This window comes from Bidens hawaiensis, unplaced genomic scaffold (assembly GCF_021521415.1).
Source record: "Bidens hawaiensis isolate Kalapana, Puna unplaced genomic scaffold, B.hawaiensis_p1.1 tig00044749_1, whole genome shotgun sequence".
NCBI lineage: Eukaryota > Viridiplantae > Streptophyta > Magnoliopsida > Asterales > Asteraceae > Bidens > Bidens hawaiensis.
Window position 1 is genome coordinate 47498 of NW_027497951.1, and position 16973 is coordinate 64470.

Consider the following 16973-nt stretch of genomic DNA (forward strand, 5'->3'; position numbering starts at 1 on the left):
CTTCGTTTATGCGATACAAGTTCTATCTCGTTTGAACTTATAGGTGTCGATAGACTTGCAACTCATACACTTAGTTCACCAAAAGTTGATATCGCGATTACATCATGGGGTTAATAAATGGGGTTTAAGTTGCCAAATTTTCTTTAAACATGGTATAATACGTCATTTTCTTTGTATTTTGACCGGTTAAAGTGTCACCCTAGTTTACAGGTTCTATAATTGTCTAATAGAATAGTGTTTTATTGAAGAAAAACTAATAATTTATGAGTTGAAATGTTTTGTCTCGGAGAAGAATAAGAATAATTAACATTTGCAAGTTGTGACAACATTCATGTGCCAGACTGCATCAGCCAACAAGCAATTTCCTACCAAACCTCTAGTTGAATAAGTCTGACCCACTTTCATTTACCACACCTTTTCTAAAGACCATATTAACCTCTTCCCCACTCTCCATCCCCACCAAGAAATAAAAAACACATTTGAAAAGCAAAAAAAAACAAGAAAAAGAATAGTAAACAAAATGGGGTGGCAATGGAAGGAAGAACACTTGGATCTCATCCTGGTGCCATTAGGCTTCTTGATCATGTTCTTCTATCACCTCTTCCTTCTCTACAGATACCTCAAACGTCCCGATCTCACCGCAATCGGCTACGAAAATCATAACAAGAAAGCTTGGGTTGAAAAAATGCTTCTGGTAATTAAACCCTTAACCAACTTATTTATCAATCTTAATATCATTGATGTATCATCGTATCTAGTTGCTAATTACTAGATATTTTTTCTATAATATAGTTGCCGTTCTAAAAAATACTGGCTACTGTTTCTAAAAGAAATATCGTTGATATATTGTCCTATCTAGATATTTTTCTATAATATAGTCGTCGTTCTAACAATATTGACAGTATAGTTGTCGTTCTAAAAAAATAACCGATTGTTCTTGAATTCATGCAGCTTGATGGTAAAGATAGAGGATTTGCAGTAACCGTTCTTAACGGCCACTTATCAGCATCAACTTCCTTAAGTTCAATCTCTCTAGTTCTATGTTCTCTAATCGGAGCTTTACTCGGTAACTCATCTAACAACTTACTTACAAGCAAGTTCATATTTGGTGACACCAGCGAATCCACAAACACCATCAAATACATCGCAGTCTTATCGTTCTTTTTGCTAGCGTTCGCGTGTTTTGTTCAGACCACACGGCACTTTGTTCATGGGTCTTTTCTCATTAGCATGCCCACTGGTGATGTCCCGGTGGAGTGTATCCAAAAGGCGGTTTTAAGAGGTAACAATTTCTGGGCTGTCGGGTTGCGAGCACTCTACTTCGCGACAACATTGTTGTTGTGGATATTTGGTCCGATTCCGATGTTTGTTGGTTCGGTTGTTATGGTGATGGTTTTGTATTTTCTGGATATTAATAAAGATCCGATGATCGACTACCAGAATGATTGGAATGGTCATGGTGGTAGGATTTTGAGAAAGATTGGGCAGGAGCTTACTGAAGTGGTTGAGGCTTTTGGACACAATGGAAGGCCATAGATTTAATAAACGGCAATTTGGATCGTTGCCGGGTCACTAAACGCATCCGATCATCTAAGAATTTTTTAATTTTTTTATGTTTGTAGATCAACATTACTTTCTTGTTCCCTTTTCTTTCAATATTTTAAAGGCAAATTTCATGTGTCCAAGCTAGATCTTATTCCGTTTACTAATGATTATGTCAGTGGATAATGTACAAATACCTTTTCTCTTTCAATTACCCAAGAAGAATTTTGATGAAAATCCAAATTCAGGTTTGTTTGAAAATCCAAGGCCTCCAGTTGATAAGGTTTTTCACAATAAATATAGTGATAGCTTGATTAATAGAAAAGGAAATGTTAATAATAGCCATCAACGACTTTGATAATCAAACGTTGAAAAAGGCATGACATTATTCTACTATATCATTGAAGTCAAACTATACATTGATTTTTTTTCTTAGAGAATCATTAATTAGAGGATTAATTAAAAGAGAGGGAGTCCTTCCGTTTATTCCATTGTTTTTACATATCGTGTCAGTACGTTTTCGGTCGGTAATTGGATGAGTTTTTGTCAATTTGGGTTAACCCAATTAATATAAGAAAGTAGGATTTCAAAACCCCATTTTTTCTACGTATGTATCTTTAGCTATTATACGTATAATACAATTCAAACAAGAATCATAATAAATACACGACACGCTCTTTCAACATCCAACAATATAAGTTCAAAGTTCCAACCAAATCATGCAATCTAGCTTCGAGTTTCCACGTTTGCAAACGGTATGTTCGTAAGTGTTGTTTCTTTCTTGTTGAATTGAGATCAGAGCTTTCGTTCGTTTAACGCGTCAATACATGATGCTCTAGAGAAATGAAATTAATTGATGAAGTAAAAAAGCTTTTTTTTAATTTTTTTTATTTTGAAGTACAAAGCCGCTGACTTAGTTTACTGTATAACTAATTCTTTTTTAAGTTTCGATACATGATATACTTTAATATATCTTTGTAAATCATAATAACTATAACTAGAAATTTTCCCCAATGCGCCAACTTAGTTTACTGTATCAATTATTCTTTGTAAATTACATCATAAATACTAGTTAGGTTCACTTAGATTCAGAAACCGTTGAAAATCAATTCCCTCTTGATCCTTTTCCAGCTATCGACGTTCAAACCAGCCGTGAAAATTTGTTTTGGAACAGTACGACTTGGCTACAAGATTACGAAGAAGGCTCACTTTGAAGCTACAATAACAAAAGCCCTTTCTCACGGTTGTTCGGCCCTCAAAATAAAAAAAATAATCATCATATCATGTGGTAGGTTAGTCATTCATAAATAATCTCAATGCAATCTAATTACATATTAAACAAAGGTTGCTTTTGTACTTGGTATTGGACAGCAAATAAAAAAAGTTAATTGTGGCATGTACTCTTTGCATCTTTTCCATTTGTTTATTCATGTTGAGAAGGCGGAAATTGAGACAAATCACATTCAAAACAATAGAATAGGCAAAAGGAAGTCATCTTTGGTAAAAAAGAATGGGTGCCACGTTTATCTAATTCAACATAATGGGTGTACTTGCATTAGAATTAAACAAGATCCTTCCTTTTGTATTTGATTGTTTTTTTTGTTTTTCTTTTTTTGGAACAAATCAATAATTATACTTATTTTAGAGTTAAGTGTCATTTTAATACATGTGATTTTACCAACTACGTAACTTTAGTACTTATTCTTTATTTTGTGTAAATAGCTACCTCATATTCTAAAAACTTGCATTTTTAGTACTTTTTTTAACCCCGTCAATTTTCATCCGTTAAGTCAGGGGTATTTATGTACTTTCATTATTATTTGTTTTATTCTATTATTTCTCTCCCTTTTTATATTCTTGAACTGGTAGTTTGTTTTAGCTATAATTTTTGAAACCAAGAATCAAAATTCTTATCAATCAATCAACCAATTTGTCAATCTGATCATCAATTTTATATCAATCTGATCATCGATTCCTCAACTCGAGCGAATCTGACTCCAACGCTCTCATCGGCACCACCGAACCCGGCCTCGCCAACTGGATCATAACCTCTTCTTGGTTACAAACTGGACCAAACGGCAAAATCGAGTCATTACTTAACGGACTAATCACAATCACAATGGCCGACGACATCGTTTTAACAAATCTTTACCCAGATTCAACAAAACCCGAATAAACTAGTAGTTGACCCGTCCGGTGGACGGGAATATTAACTTAGAAATGTGATTACATTAATTAATTTAGTAACAAATGTGACGGTTTGATTACTTTCCCACACATTTTGGGAGTTACAGGTTCACGGAAATAGCAAATAGAATAAAATTGTATTACTTCAATGGGATTCAGAATGTTTATATCTTTTTAGAGTTTAAAATTAAATTATTTCAATGAAGGCAATAGGCCCAAACATTGTGTATGAAAACGTAATAAAGGTTCCCCAATGCATGCAAATAATGAAAGCGATATTGACATAAAAAAATTCCACACAATATTGGGGTACTGGTTATGTAATAGTATGAGCCGATATACTTGTTACATTATGGGCCAATCATGTGGAACAAATAGTGGCTTTACGATTGATAAAACATTTTTGTGTCAAAAAGTTGTATGCTAGTCTATTAATAATTGGGTCAATTGGGGTTAACATTTATCAATCTACATAAAAATAAATAAATAACACACACCAAAAAGTGCAACAATATAACTCATATATTAACAATAAAATTGAAATGCAAAAGTCACATAATTCACCATGTTAATGAAAATGTTACATAGTTTAAACGACACAAAAAAAAAATAATAATAAAAAAGAAAAACAAAGCATGCATGGAAATGTAACAATAGCTTTGATATAGTTCCTATTGACAAGTTCACCTGCAAATAATACAACATTATTTTCAAGATTATAGTTTACATATATGACAAAATTAAAGAAAACAGGGTTCATAATATTGACCAGAACAGGAGCTAATTCTGTCGGATTAATAAGATCAATCAACAACACCTTCACTCCCTTCTTAAGAACTAAATCAAGACATGTGTCCACAATATCCAATTCTGCAGGCACCTCGAGCGTGTGTGCAATGACATTTTGAAGGCAGCTAATGTATATACCATCCCATCATGCCAAATGACTAAAATGCCCTTACAATTTTCAAAAAGACATCAATTTCAACCTATAGCATGTTCAAACGTCATTAGAGATTTTTGTTTTCAAATTCTTCAAGGGCATTTTCGTCATTATACATGTTGACTAAAATTGGTACAAATAAAACCAGGGCAATAAAATAAATAAATACGGATTTTTAAAAATTGTAACGTACCGAGAGCCCCAATGACAAAAAACAGATGAAACCGAGAAAAAAATTTGTCGGTTCATTGATATATTTTGCCAACAGGCGTCCATACATGGCTTCACTTTCAGCACTTACAGCACCAACCATAATAGGAACAACTTTAACCGTATGCCTGTAAAGTGTAAAAGGCAAACTTGTAAATTGTGAGGCAGTTTGACTAAAGGTTAAAACAGGTCATCTTTGGTACAGGTCTAAACGGGCCAGGTTCATTGTGTATGATTCTAGAAACTATATTGTCGTCTCAACTTGTTTTAGTAAATGACGAAACTAAACCTCGAAATACTTTGGTGAGATACGGTAAGTGCATTTCCATGCTGTGTTCAGCCTCATCAACATTGAGGTCCATCATGTCAAACTTTCCGGCAGCTTTTAGCTCTTCAATAACTATTTGTCAAATTAACAGCACACTTATATTAAAACATAACATAGTCGGTTATTAACCTTGATACAAAAGTACACAAAATGAAATAATGTATAGTTATCTGCCAAAACACATTATTGGTTGTTTCTATAAAATCTCGTAATTCTGAACTTATTGCAAACACATTACTAAATTCTTAAAATAATAAAATTCAAAATTGCGTTCAGATACCTGCGATATAATAGAGGACGGTGCAGATGGTGACAGGCCATTAGTTGTAAATTTGTAATAAGAATGATAAATATTTACTCATTAAAATTGGTTTATTTGACTCGTTTACTAAAAGATTGTGCTTGTACTGCAATAGTACGCTAAACTGGAGTTGCTAGTGGGACCTGCATAGAATATAGATTATTAAGTATGAATTCTCAACAGAGTATAAGACAGACAGCAACATCTATACAGGGAACCTACCTAAGAATCGCCGTTTTGAAGTGCTAGCCTCACCTAGGGCATGAACAGTTGTTCCACGTAAGCGTGGTTGGCCTATACCACACGGTCTAATTTCATTTTCAATGCCAGCTGCAGGCGATGGTCCATGTGTCTGAACAGCACAATCGTGTTCAGATAACTGCTTAGAAAGAACCCTAATTTTCACTTTACAAATAGCTGGGGTTACCAAAGATATGTGAGATGAACTTGAAACCTTTAAAAACCCCTTTGATTTTGGTGCCCATGTGAAAATATTAAAGACCCTTGTGGAAGTTAAACTAAAAAACCTAAAAATGATAAAAACCAAAGAAATGCAGTCTTTTTCCTGCAAGAAAACAAAAAAGCAAGCATTTTGTCAAACAGTTGGTGTGCATTTCACGATTTCAGTCATTTATGAATTAAATATTTAAAACACTAAGCAATAAAGATAAACATGTTACCTTTTACTTATCACATAGAGTTTATCCACAAATCTGTTTGTTTTCTTTGCATTTCATACTCCAAATTCTTCTTCATATGTTTTCTTTGGTTCTGGCACACAGCTACTTGTACTGTTAGTATTTCAAAAATCATCTTTATGCTATCTTTTAGTAACACACATTAAAAAATAGCTCAAGACAGTAATGCCCTTGGAATATTGTTATTTTTTTAATCCCAGTTCATAAATGATTAAAATAAAGAAAACGCAATTCAAAATTGATAAAATTAAGTACCTCTGTTCTTGAAGGATATTGTTGAAGCTGTAACAGTTGTTGTAGAAGCCCTCTTTCCCTAAATTAGGTATCCAATTAGCACTACTTTCGTCAACAAATATCGAAACCAAATTCACACAAATCAATCACGCAATTGAAACCCAAACCAATCAAATCAACAAATTACCGGCTGTTATTAACCGTGAGAAGCAAGATCTTATCCACCCTAGGCCGAAACAAATGCGTGTGATAAGTTGGATCCGCTAGGAGCTTACAACAATCATCACTTCAATCTTCACAATCTTCCTCCGTCCTTCGTTAGGTAGTATTGAAGCTATTAATTAATTTTAACGGAAAGGAGGATGGGGATGACGAACCCCTGAAATCAGATCCAACTGATCGGTTGTTGAATAGGATGGAAGAGGGCAACATGAGAGGGATGGTAAACTGCCTGTAACCTATTATTATAACGTGAGGAAAATGGTAACCACCATGAAAACCGCAACATTAGTATTAATGGTCATGATTACATCAGGTATTTTCTCTGGCTCAGATTGAAGTTCACTCTTCTCTGGCCATATAATATATAATTTCACCCAAATATATCAGAACGCCTATATTTTACACATGATTAAGCAATAAGAAAAATTACAAACCCTGGATATGTACAAGGGTAACTGAAATGAAATTAAATCCTATAGGACAAAGATCTACAGACCCAAGTCCTAAAACCAGTATCAAGTAACGAAATTAACGAGACAAGATCAAAAATTTTGAGAATTAGATTGAGATGTGAATAGAATAAGAAGACGAATGGATTCTTACCCAAGTAATGAAATTGAAATTGAGCAAGATGGTGCGATTAAAATGGCATTGAGTGTATGATTTTGGGATTTGACGAGTTCAAAGACGAATGATGATCATTAATTGATCGAATTAGGTGGTGGTCACAATTGCAATACAACGATGGCTTGAAGGAAAAGAAATGAGAGAGAAAGAGAGAAAAGGAATTAGGGTTTTAAAGAAAATGAATTGGCGGAAATGGGTTAATGGACGGGGAGAGAGTAAAGGAGAAAAGAAAAATAAAAACTAAAATATAATAGTAAAATTACCCAAATACCCCTCACTTAAATAAAGAAAGTACGCAAATACCCCTGACTTAATGGATGGAAATTGACGAGGTTAAAAAGTACTAAAAATGAAAGTTTTTGGAAGCTGGGGTAGTCATTTGCACAAAATAAAGAATATATACTAAAGTAGCGTAGTTGGTCAAACCACAGGTACTAAAATGACACTTAACTCTTTTTTTATAAATAAATATACCTTGTATAATTAACAACTTCACTATATATATGTTTAGTTTAAAAGACAAAAATATACGCGAGTTAGTACCCCGCTTAAAATTACGTGCATAAAGTTATTACAGCTGTAGACAAGAGTTCAAATAAAAAACCACTAAAATACTTGAAAACTTGTGAAAACCATTTTTGAATAACAAAATTTTTAAATTTTTTATTCTATATGAAGAAACACGAATCCACCCCCTAGGTTTAATGACTTAGTCCAAGGGTTATAGTTAAGTACTCCCCACGATGGGTTAGAATCCTTCTTGCCGCAGAAGAATGTCTCATGCAAAACAGAACACCGTGAGCTCGTTACGAGGAATATGGGGGGGGGGGAATTCTCTCATAACCACCCTCCGGTGTGAGAATCAGTATTTGTGATGTAAAATATATATATATATATATATATATATATATATATATATATAGAGTATATAATCTCAGATGATGGATCCTTTACCATTTTGAGGTGCTCCGGTATTTATAGCCAGAGAGAGTGTGTGTGTGGCCAACTGCCTTGTCAGGCTTTCCACCAATTATATTCTCCATTCGTGTGACCTGGAGGTTGGTGGGAAACGTGACCTTTTAATATTGACGTGATGTACTTTGTTGTACCGTCTTTTATGTGTTGTTTATTCCCATTGGTTGGGCGGTATTCTCGATGTATATTCGTCCTTTTTGTCCCATTCTGGTTGAGATCTTAGCTCTACCATTCCCGAGATGTCAGGGAATGTTTATTATATTTGGCCATGTTCCTGGCACTATGCCATTCGCCTGGCGCTTGATCTCTTCGCCCAACGGGGCTATATGTTAGTTTATGGTGGGTTTAGTACCCTACCTCTAAAAGTCCCCCTAGTCCGTAGTTGTTCTTTTTGAAGAAAGGGCGGCTATGTACTATCATGGGTTTTGAGTGTTTATGTGAAGGTTATTGGTAATCTTCCCAAAAAGGATTCTTTGTGACGGGGAGTTTATAGATAACTGTCCCTTGGCGGAACCTTGTTTTGCTGGAGGTTATAGATAACCATCCTTTGGAGGAGCCTTATTTAGCGGGAGGTTATTAGATAACCGTCCCTTGGCAGAGCCTTGTTTGGTGGGAGGTTATAGATAATCGTCCTTTGGCGGAGCCTTTTTTTGCGGGAGGTTATAGATAACCGTCCTTTGGCGGAGCCTTTTCTGGCGGGAGGTTATTGATAACCATCCCATGACGGAGTCTGTTTTGGCGGGAGGTTATTGATAACCGTCCCATGGCGGAGCCTTCTTTGACGGGAGGTTATTGATAATCATCTCATACTTGTTCATCTATTTTGTTGAAAGGGTGACTTGTTATTTTGGCGGGGAAAGATGAATTAAATGAATGTCACTGAAGCGACGGTTCGACATGACAGTTTGACGACGGTTACGCTTTGTAGTCAGTTTTTTCGTCCATGTCAGGCGCGTGGGCGAGAATCCCGGTGACGCGCCCAACTGTAACACATTTTCATGCCATATCTTCGGCGTGTCGCCTGGCGATTGGACCGCATGTCTTACCACCCTTTTGTACTCCACCCCGGCGTTAATTGCGATGGGTATAAAAGGAGAGGTTGCACCTTTGATTTCCTTATTCACCAAATTTCTTTGCTTTTTCTATTCATTTTTTCTCCCTTCTCTTCTTACAATTTCTTGTATGGATGAGTCTTCTCAGTCCTCCAAACCGAAGAAGAATAACACTATAGAGTTCGTTGGTTGTCGAATGTCGTCCGAAGACTTCGACAACATGGTCAAGGTTTACCACCTTGGCCCTGAGTTTGAGCCTGAGTTGCCCGATCTAGGCAAGACAGTCTGGCAGGCTCCTTCCGGAAAGGTTGCCGTGTATAAGGAGTATTTTCTCCTTGGCAACTTTCGGTTTCCGATTACTCAGTTTCTGCTGGAGGTTTTGGATGTGTTTGGGTTCCATATAACCCAAATTCATCCTCTCGGAATGGCCCGTCTCCGCCATTTTGAGTACACTTGTCATTACCTCGGCATTACGTCATTGGCTAACAAGTTATCGGCCTTCTGCGCGTGGCGCCACTATCAGGGCTAGTATAACTTGTGTAACCGTCATGGCGCCAAGGCCATTGCTCTGGACGCGCCGAAGAGTCTGCATAAGTGGAAGAGTGTCTTCTTCTACATTGTTGCGCGTGTGGTCCCTCATGTTACGCATTTTGGGTATGCTAAGGACCTTCCGGAGCCCAAACCAGTTCCTAATTCTGGGACGGACTGTTTTAACACTTTACAGGTAAGCCTTTCTCCACTCCATCCTTATCCGGAGCGCGCGCTGGTGTTGTTTGGGATGAGTCGCATTCGGGCTGATGCGACGAAGGTCCCTTTTGTCCAGAACGGCGGACAAGGTCAGCGGTCACTGTCCCTGTACAACCATCCCTTTTTTATGTTTATTTTTATTCTAACTGTGTTTGTGACTGCAGAGATGAAGGATAAAATGTTGCTTCTGCAACCTCCTCCCGAAGGCACAAATATCTTGTACCTCCGGGAATTGGGTCCGCTGGAGGAGCCTATCCTTACAAGGACTGCTCCGAACTTTGTTTTTCCTCCTCTAATGGGGCAGTCATTGCCACCACGGCCACTGCCACCTTCCAGCTTTGTTAACCCAAAAGAGGGTAAGCGATGATTTCAATCATAGATATTTTTGCCTTTTCTAACACTTTTTATTTTTCAGGTAAACGGTCTCATGTTGTGCGCCTTCCTGAATGCAGCGGGAAAGGTGCACAAGGTAGTGGTTGGAAGGTGGTTGCGACTCTGAGAGGTTCCGCCGTGAGAGACTTCGTGTATGATGATGACGATGTCATCCTTGTGTCTGACGTTCCGTTCGGACCTCCCGTATCTTCGTCGGCGACATTGCTTGTGTCGCCTGACTCTGGCTCTGGTGTGCCGTCACTCCCAACCACTGGCAGACAGGCTACTAAAGGCCTTCCTTTGCTTTCAGTGTTTCAGTATGGAACCATTGTGGACACGAGTCCGCTCGCCGCCGTCCCAATTTTGACGGTGGGTGGTTTTGTGGCGCCTTCAGCCTCTTTGGCTGGAACTATGGTGGATACTACGGTATCTTCCACATCCACTCTTGATTTTGCTGCTGATTCTGGGACGTTCACTGTCCCACACCACGCAGCGTCCGCTTCGGTGGACAATGATGAAGAAGAGGAATAGATGCGTCTCTTCAAGAAGCCTCGCCTTGGCGTGTTCGTGAAATTGAATAGCCTGGTTAAGTCTCCAAGTATGATGTGTTGTGACTTATCATTACTAGTATATTTCTCTTCTTCTCTCTTACGATCGTTTCTTTTTCATCCAGGTTCTTTGAAGATGTCTTCTTCAATGGAAGTTCCATCCGCCGTGTCTTCTACTGTCACTATATCTTTGGTGACAAGTGTTATCAGTTCGTTGATGACGACAAGTGTGAGAAACTTGTCTGAGGTGATGTCTGTGCTGCAGTCGGTAACTTCGTCGATGATGACGGGTGTGGTTGGCCCGTCTGAGGCTGAAACCATTGTGACAACGGTGCCTGTATCAGCGGAATCTATTATTTCGTCTGAATCTCAGACTATGGCGTCAGTTTTTGAACCGATGAAGGCAACTGTGGACGAGTTGTCTAAGGTTCCCATCAGTGAGTCAGCTGGTGGGGCGTTTGGCGCCCAGGCATTTGCTGACTTTCTGAAGTCTAAGGAGTCATCGCCGGTCAAGACTTTTGTTCTTGACGGTGACGAGATTGTTCAACGGCCTCTTTTTGATGTTGGGGCAGTGGTTAGTGGTAGATTTTTTGATTTTGCGAGTAGCAGTAGTGGCAGTTCCGGTGGCGCCGTGTCTATTAGTGTAGATACGGATCCTCGCGAATCAAGTTTTTCAGCCTCGGTGGAAGATCACACGCGGTGCCAATTTTGAAGACCCTGCTACTTGTAAAGAATTTTTGGAGCATATTTTTCCTCCCGCGAGCGTATTGATCGTATGTTCCAACCTCGTGACAGTCTGGCGTCTGACGCCATTTATGACCATGTGCGAGGTCTCTCTAGTATAGCGGATCATGACAACCGCACTCTACATGCAAGGAAGATTGAAGCCTCTGCTGCGATGAGAGAGATGGAGCTTGCGGTGAATAATACTGAGGCAGCTTCCTAGAAGGAATGCAAAGAACCGCTAGGCTCTAGCTGTTGTTGAAGGAATGTTGTCCAAGGTTGAGGCAGATTCGGCGGAATCTGTCCGTGAGCGAGCTGAGCGCTACAAGGAGTTCCAGGCTACGTGCAGGAGGTCTAATGATGACGTTGCTGATGCGCGCAGTCGATCTCATGCTGCTAAGGAGACTACCGCCAAACTTGAAGAGCAAAATGTCGATTTGCGTAAGCGGATTGATGAACTGGAGGCGGAGGCAGCATTGAGGAAAGCGTATGTGGACAAGCTGGCTGATACACTTTCCACTCAAGAGAAGACCATTGACTCTTTAACTACTGAGTGTGCTGCCGCTGACCGCGATTGGTTGCTGAAACAAGCAATTCGCAAGGTACTTTACCCTAGTTACCCATTCTTGCTCTTTAACTTGATTCTAACTTGTTTCTTTTGTCATCCTTCAGTTTGCTCAACGCATCATCACTGATGATGATATGACGAAATGCGTCGGGCGCCTTGTCACTGTTGCGCAGTAACTAGGGCATAAGGCCGATTTTCAGGAGGCTTTGACGCATTTGCGAGACGACCTTCCTCCTGAAGCCTACGTGCTTCATGGTATTGATGTGGAGGCGGAGTATGCAGCGGCGGAGGCTGAATATGATGCTATCTCGTTTCCCATCTTGTCCACCGTTGCCCAGTGCGCCAAGGAGAAGAATGGCGTGCAGTTATTGCGTGGGATGTTGGAGCCAGAGCATCCGGTCCGTCTACCGGTGAAGATGATGTCGCGACTCAAGATCACGTGGAGAAGAGTTTAGATGTTGATTAGGCCTTCTCGCGTGCATATATCTTGTATAGTTGTAGGATTGTAATTTGTTTGGCGAATGTTGGAATCCGCTCTGTAAATACACTTTTTTGTATATAAATGGAATGAATTTTGTTGAAATGTTGCACTTATCTTTTTTCCGTTGAAATGCGGAGTATCGTTTTCATTCACCATCAATAGCCCTTGGCCCGTTTTTACATGGTGAAATCGATTTACATATAACACCTTCGCAGCTGTGCCGCATTCCATGTTCTTGGAATCGGCGAGCCATCGAGTTGCATAAGCGAATTAGCGCCTTTCCCTATGACCTCTTTTATTTGGTAAGGTCCTTTCCAGATTGGTGCTAACTTTCCTTGCGCTTGAGCTTTTGATGCTTCGTTGATGCAAATGACGTAATCTCCTGCATTGAACGCACAAATTTTTATTCTAGCGTCGTAATACTTCTGGAGTTGGCGCTTGTAATTCTGTTTGTGCATTGCTGCCAGTTCTCGTCTAAATCATGGCGTCTTTCGCTCTCATTGTTGGCATACAACAGGATTCTTGGCGATGGTACACCGACTTCTGCCGGGATCATCGCTTCTGTGCCATAAGTCAGGATGAATGGTGTTTCCGCGTTGCTTGTGTTCGTTTGAGTGCGGATCGCCCAAAGAACATGCGCGAGTTGATCATTCCATCCTGACCTATATCCTGCCAATCTTCTTTTTATCCCGCCCACTATGGTTCTGTTTGCGCGTTCAACTTTCTCATTTCCTTATGGATGGGCAACATAAGTGAATGTCTGAGTTATGTTTAACTCTTTGAGCCATGCCTTGATGTGCTGGTCTGCGAATTGTGTTATGCTATCGCTAACCAAGTTCATGGGTAGTCTGAAACGGCATATGATGAATTCCTAGAAGAACTTCTTGATGCTGGTTGCGTTTATCACGGCAACCGGTTTTGCATCAATCCATTTGGTGAAGTAATCAGTCGCTACAATAAAACATTTCACTCGGCTTGGAGCTTCGAGGAACGGTCCTGTTATATCGATCGCCCATTTCTGGAGTGGCCAGGATGACGTCACCGGTATCATTGCATTATTGGGGCGCAAAGTATTTGGTGCATGGCAATGACATGCGTTGCACCGTCGTAACTTTTTTTCTGCATCAACATGCATGTCTGGCCAATAGTACCCCGTGTTCTTATTTTTGCTACCACCATTCTCGGGCCTGTGTGAACTCCGCAAATTCCTTCATGTATTTCTCGCAATAGGTAGTTCGCATCTTTTGCGTCTACGCATCGGAGGAGTGGTCCAAGGTAAGATCGTCTGTACAAAACGCCATTTTGGAATGTGTAATTGAGCGCTTTGTGGCGGATCTTCTTAGATTCCGCTTTTGCTGTCTGGCAGGATGCCTAATGACAAGTAATTGATGATTGGGGTCATCCAAGTAGATGCACTCGCGGAGCATACACAAACTTCTCTTACGGTAGTGGAGGGGTTTGCCAGCACTTCGATACGGACGTCTTTAGCAAAATGTTCAAAACTAATCGAGGCCAATTTTCTGAGAGTGTCTGCCTGTTTATTTTCACTTCGTTTCACATGTTTAACTTTGCATGTGACGAAGTTTGCCATTAGCGCCTTAGCTTGCGCCAAGTTGAGGCCATCTTGTAACATTCGTTATTTTTCAAACCCGAAAACCCGACTCATTTTAAATTTTCAATTTTTATATGCTTTGACATATATATAAATCAAGTTTCGTTTCATGTATATGTATTTATATTCGTTAAACCGACTCGTTTTGTCATTCATTGTAGTCTTATTCTTTGTTTGTCAATAATATATTATCGTCGATAATTTAGGATTTAGTTAAAGTTTATATTTAATCGAGTTCCAAACTATCCGGGTATAATACGAAAATAATCCAACTTGGTAACTTTTATCACCTTTGTATAATATCTAAAAGTATAAGTTATAAATTGTAATTAAAGTTTTTAATATGATTTAATATGTCATGAAAATGCAGGGACCTATTATGTAAATGTTGTTAAAATATAATAATAATAATAAAAATAATAATAACAATGAAAACAACAGCAGCTCAATCCCGTCTCCCTATTCGGTTTTCCGGCGAGACCTCCGGCGGCCGGAATCGGCGCTGGAGTAAACCAAACGCCCCATAAACAGCTCCGTTTGATCCGGTAAAATATTCTAAACGACTTCTCCCCAAACGACGAACAATAATATACAATTTATTTAGCCATTTAACTCGTAATTAACCCATATTAATCATCGGACTCGCCGGATTATAAATAAACATTCAATAATGAGCATTTAAATCTTTACGATCCAATTGATCCTATAAATAGAACGCGAATCTTTGTTTAAACATTTTACTAACATAAAACATCACAAACGAACTCTCCAAAATCTCAAATCCGTTCACCTAAGTCCGTTTTCCGGCGATGTCCGTTCAACATCAATACGCAACCATACCAGGTAACTTTTATATGGATTTGATTCATTTTTGGCCGTCTAAGATAACCCCTAAACTTAATTGATCAAACATGGAACCATTTAATAGTTTTTAATTTCTAGGGTTTACAATGGAGAAGATTAACATGTAGTATTATATATATATATATATATATATATTTGTTTCTGGCATTTTGAACAACAAACAAGCTAGACTGGTTGGTTAATGCATGTGTGTATGGACAGGAGGACCCGGGTTCGAACCCGGGTCAGCCTGTTTACTTTTTTCTATTTTCTTTTCACTAAACCTTTTCTTTTATATATTAAACTAAACAAAATTTATATATATATAAAAAACTATATTATCTTAAGCTAAATAAAAATAGTTATAATCTCTTTTCACCTATAAACCCAATTTTCATTTCCGTTAAATTTTCGATAGAAACCCGATTAATATTAAATTAATAAATATTATTTCGTTAAACTTTATATCACGCTAATATAATTATTTTTCAAGCTAAATTACGAGAAGATCCATAATTCGTAAACATTATAAATGTCAAACCCAACATATTCGTTTTAAACTCGTTATAATTATATATATTATTTATATTATGTTTTGTTCGTTAACACCTTTATTTTCAAAATGGAATATATCGTCAACACCAATATTTCCTAACCTTTACCATATTCAAACTTATAAATCTCGTAACTTAAATAATATTAAATTAATAAATCGTTAATAATCCATTAAAATATAATATTATAATATCAACTTCATAAAGTAATAAAACATACATTAAACACTTCGAATCCCTGACAACCCGATCTATTTACTTTGTATGTCGTTAGTAATAATAAATTTTATATTTTTAATTCTAGTTCGTGACGTTCAATTGCTTCGGTTCCTTATACGCGCTTTCAGTTTTATTTCAAGTTTGTCTTCAACTTCAAGGTGAGTTTCTCACACCCCCTTTTTACCTTTTTTTTAAAACTATTTTGGGGGTAGCATATATATCCTATTAACAATTCAATTTCGTTTATTCATTATTTACAAACTACAATTCGCTACATGGACTTGTGTGTTTACTTGTTACTTGCTACAAATTACTTGCTCATGGATAACTTCAAGATAGTATGATCATACGCCCCCCTTTGCGCTCAATACATTTGTTGTTATGAGTGGAAAATGGCCTCATTATCCGAGTACGTTGAGGCACAATCCCAACTGGAAAGGACCTTACTTACGCTTATCTGAGTACGCTGGTGCACAATCCCAGTTGGAAAGGACATTACTTGCTCATTTGCACTTGTTCATGGAATTGTATGATTTTTATGTACGTATTTCAAAACTTGTGTGAACTCACCAACTATTCATATAGTTGACCTTTATTTTATATATATGCTACAGGTACAATTATTAAAGGATGAAACGAAGAAGACACTAGAACTTAGGTTATATCAATAAATGGACAAGTTGTTAATTGTTCTTGTATTTTCCTTGTATTTCTTGTTACAAACTTGTGTACTTGATGTATAAATTGATTAATGATAATATTGTCACTTAATAGTGTCACATGTGTTTTGAGCAATCTGTACGTCACACTCGAGCATGTTCCGCTTTAGCCGGGGTGTTACAGATTGGTATCAGAGCCGTGACTATAAGATAGGACATTAGACGTAGTGTTCTAGTTGGTTATAGTTTATTTGCTTAATTGTTTAGGTTGCATGATTAGAAATTATGTGAGCCTAATTTGATTGTTCAATGCACATTATTTGGTTAT

The 16973-nt window shown here is 38.0% G+C and overlaps 1 protein-coding gene and 1 long non-coding RNA gene across 2 annotated transcripts; one reads left to right on the forward strand and one right to left on the reverse strand.

Annotated features, from left to right (window-relative positions):
* The first annotated feature begins 303 nt into the window (after nucleotides 1–303).
* LOC143595156 (uncharacterized) lies at nucleotides 304–1536 on the forward strand. The gene is made up of 2 exons (XM_077074263.1): nucleotides 304–694; nucleotides 952–1536. The coding sequence occupies exons 1-2, from the start codon at nucleotides 521–523 to the stop codon at nucleotides 1534–1536; spliced, it is 759 nt and encodes a 252-aa protein (XP_076930378.1). The 5' UTR covers nucleotides 304–520.
* A 4928-nt stretch (nucleotides 1537–6464) lies between these two features.
* On the reverse strand, nucleotides 6465–6669 carry LOC143595158 (uncharacterized). The gene is made up of 2 exons (XR_013146477.1): nucleotides 6631–6669; nucleotides 6465–6548 (listed from the first exon to the last, which is right to left on the reverse strand). It is a non-coding gene; the product is annotated as an uncharacterized LOC143595158 (long non-coding RNA).
* Between the last annotated feature and the right edge of the window lie 10304 nt (nucleotides 6670–16973).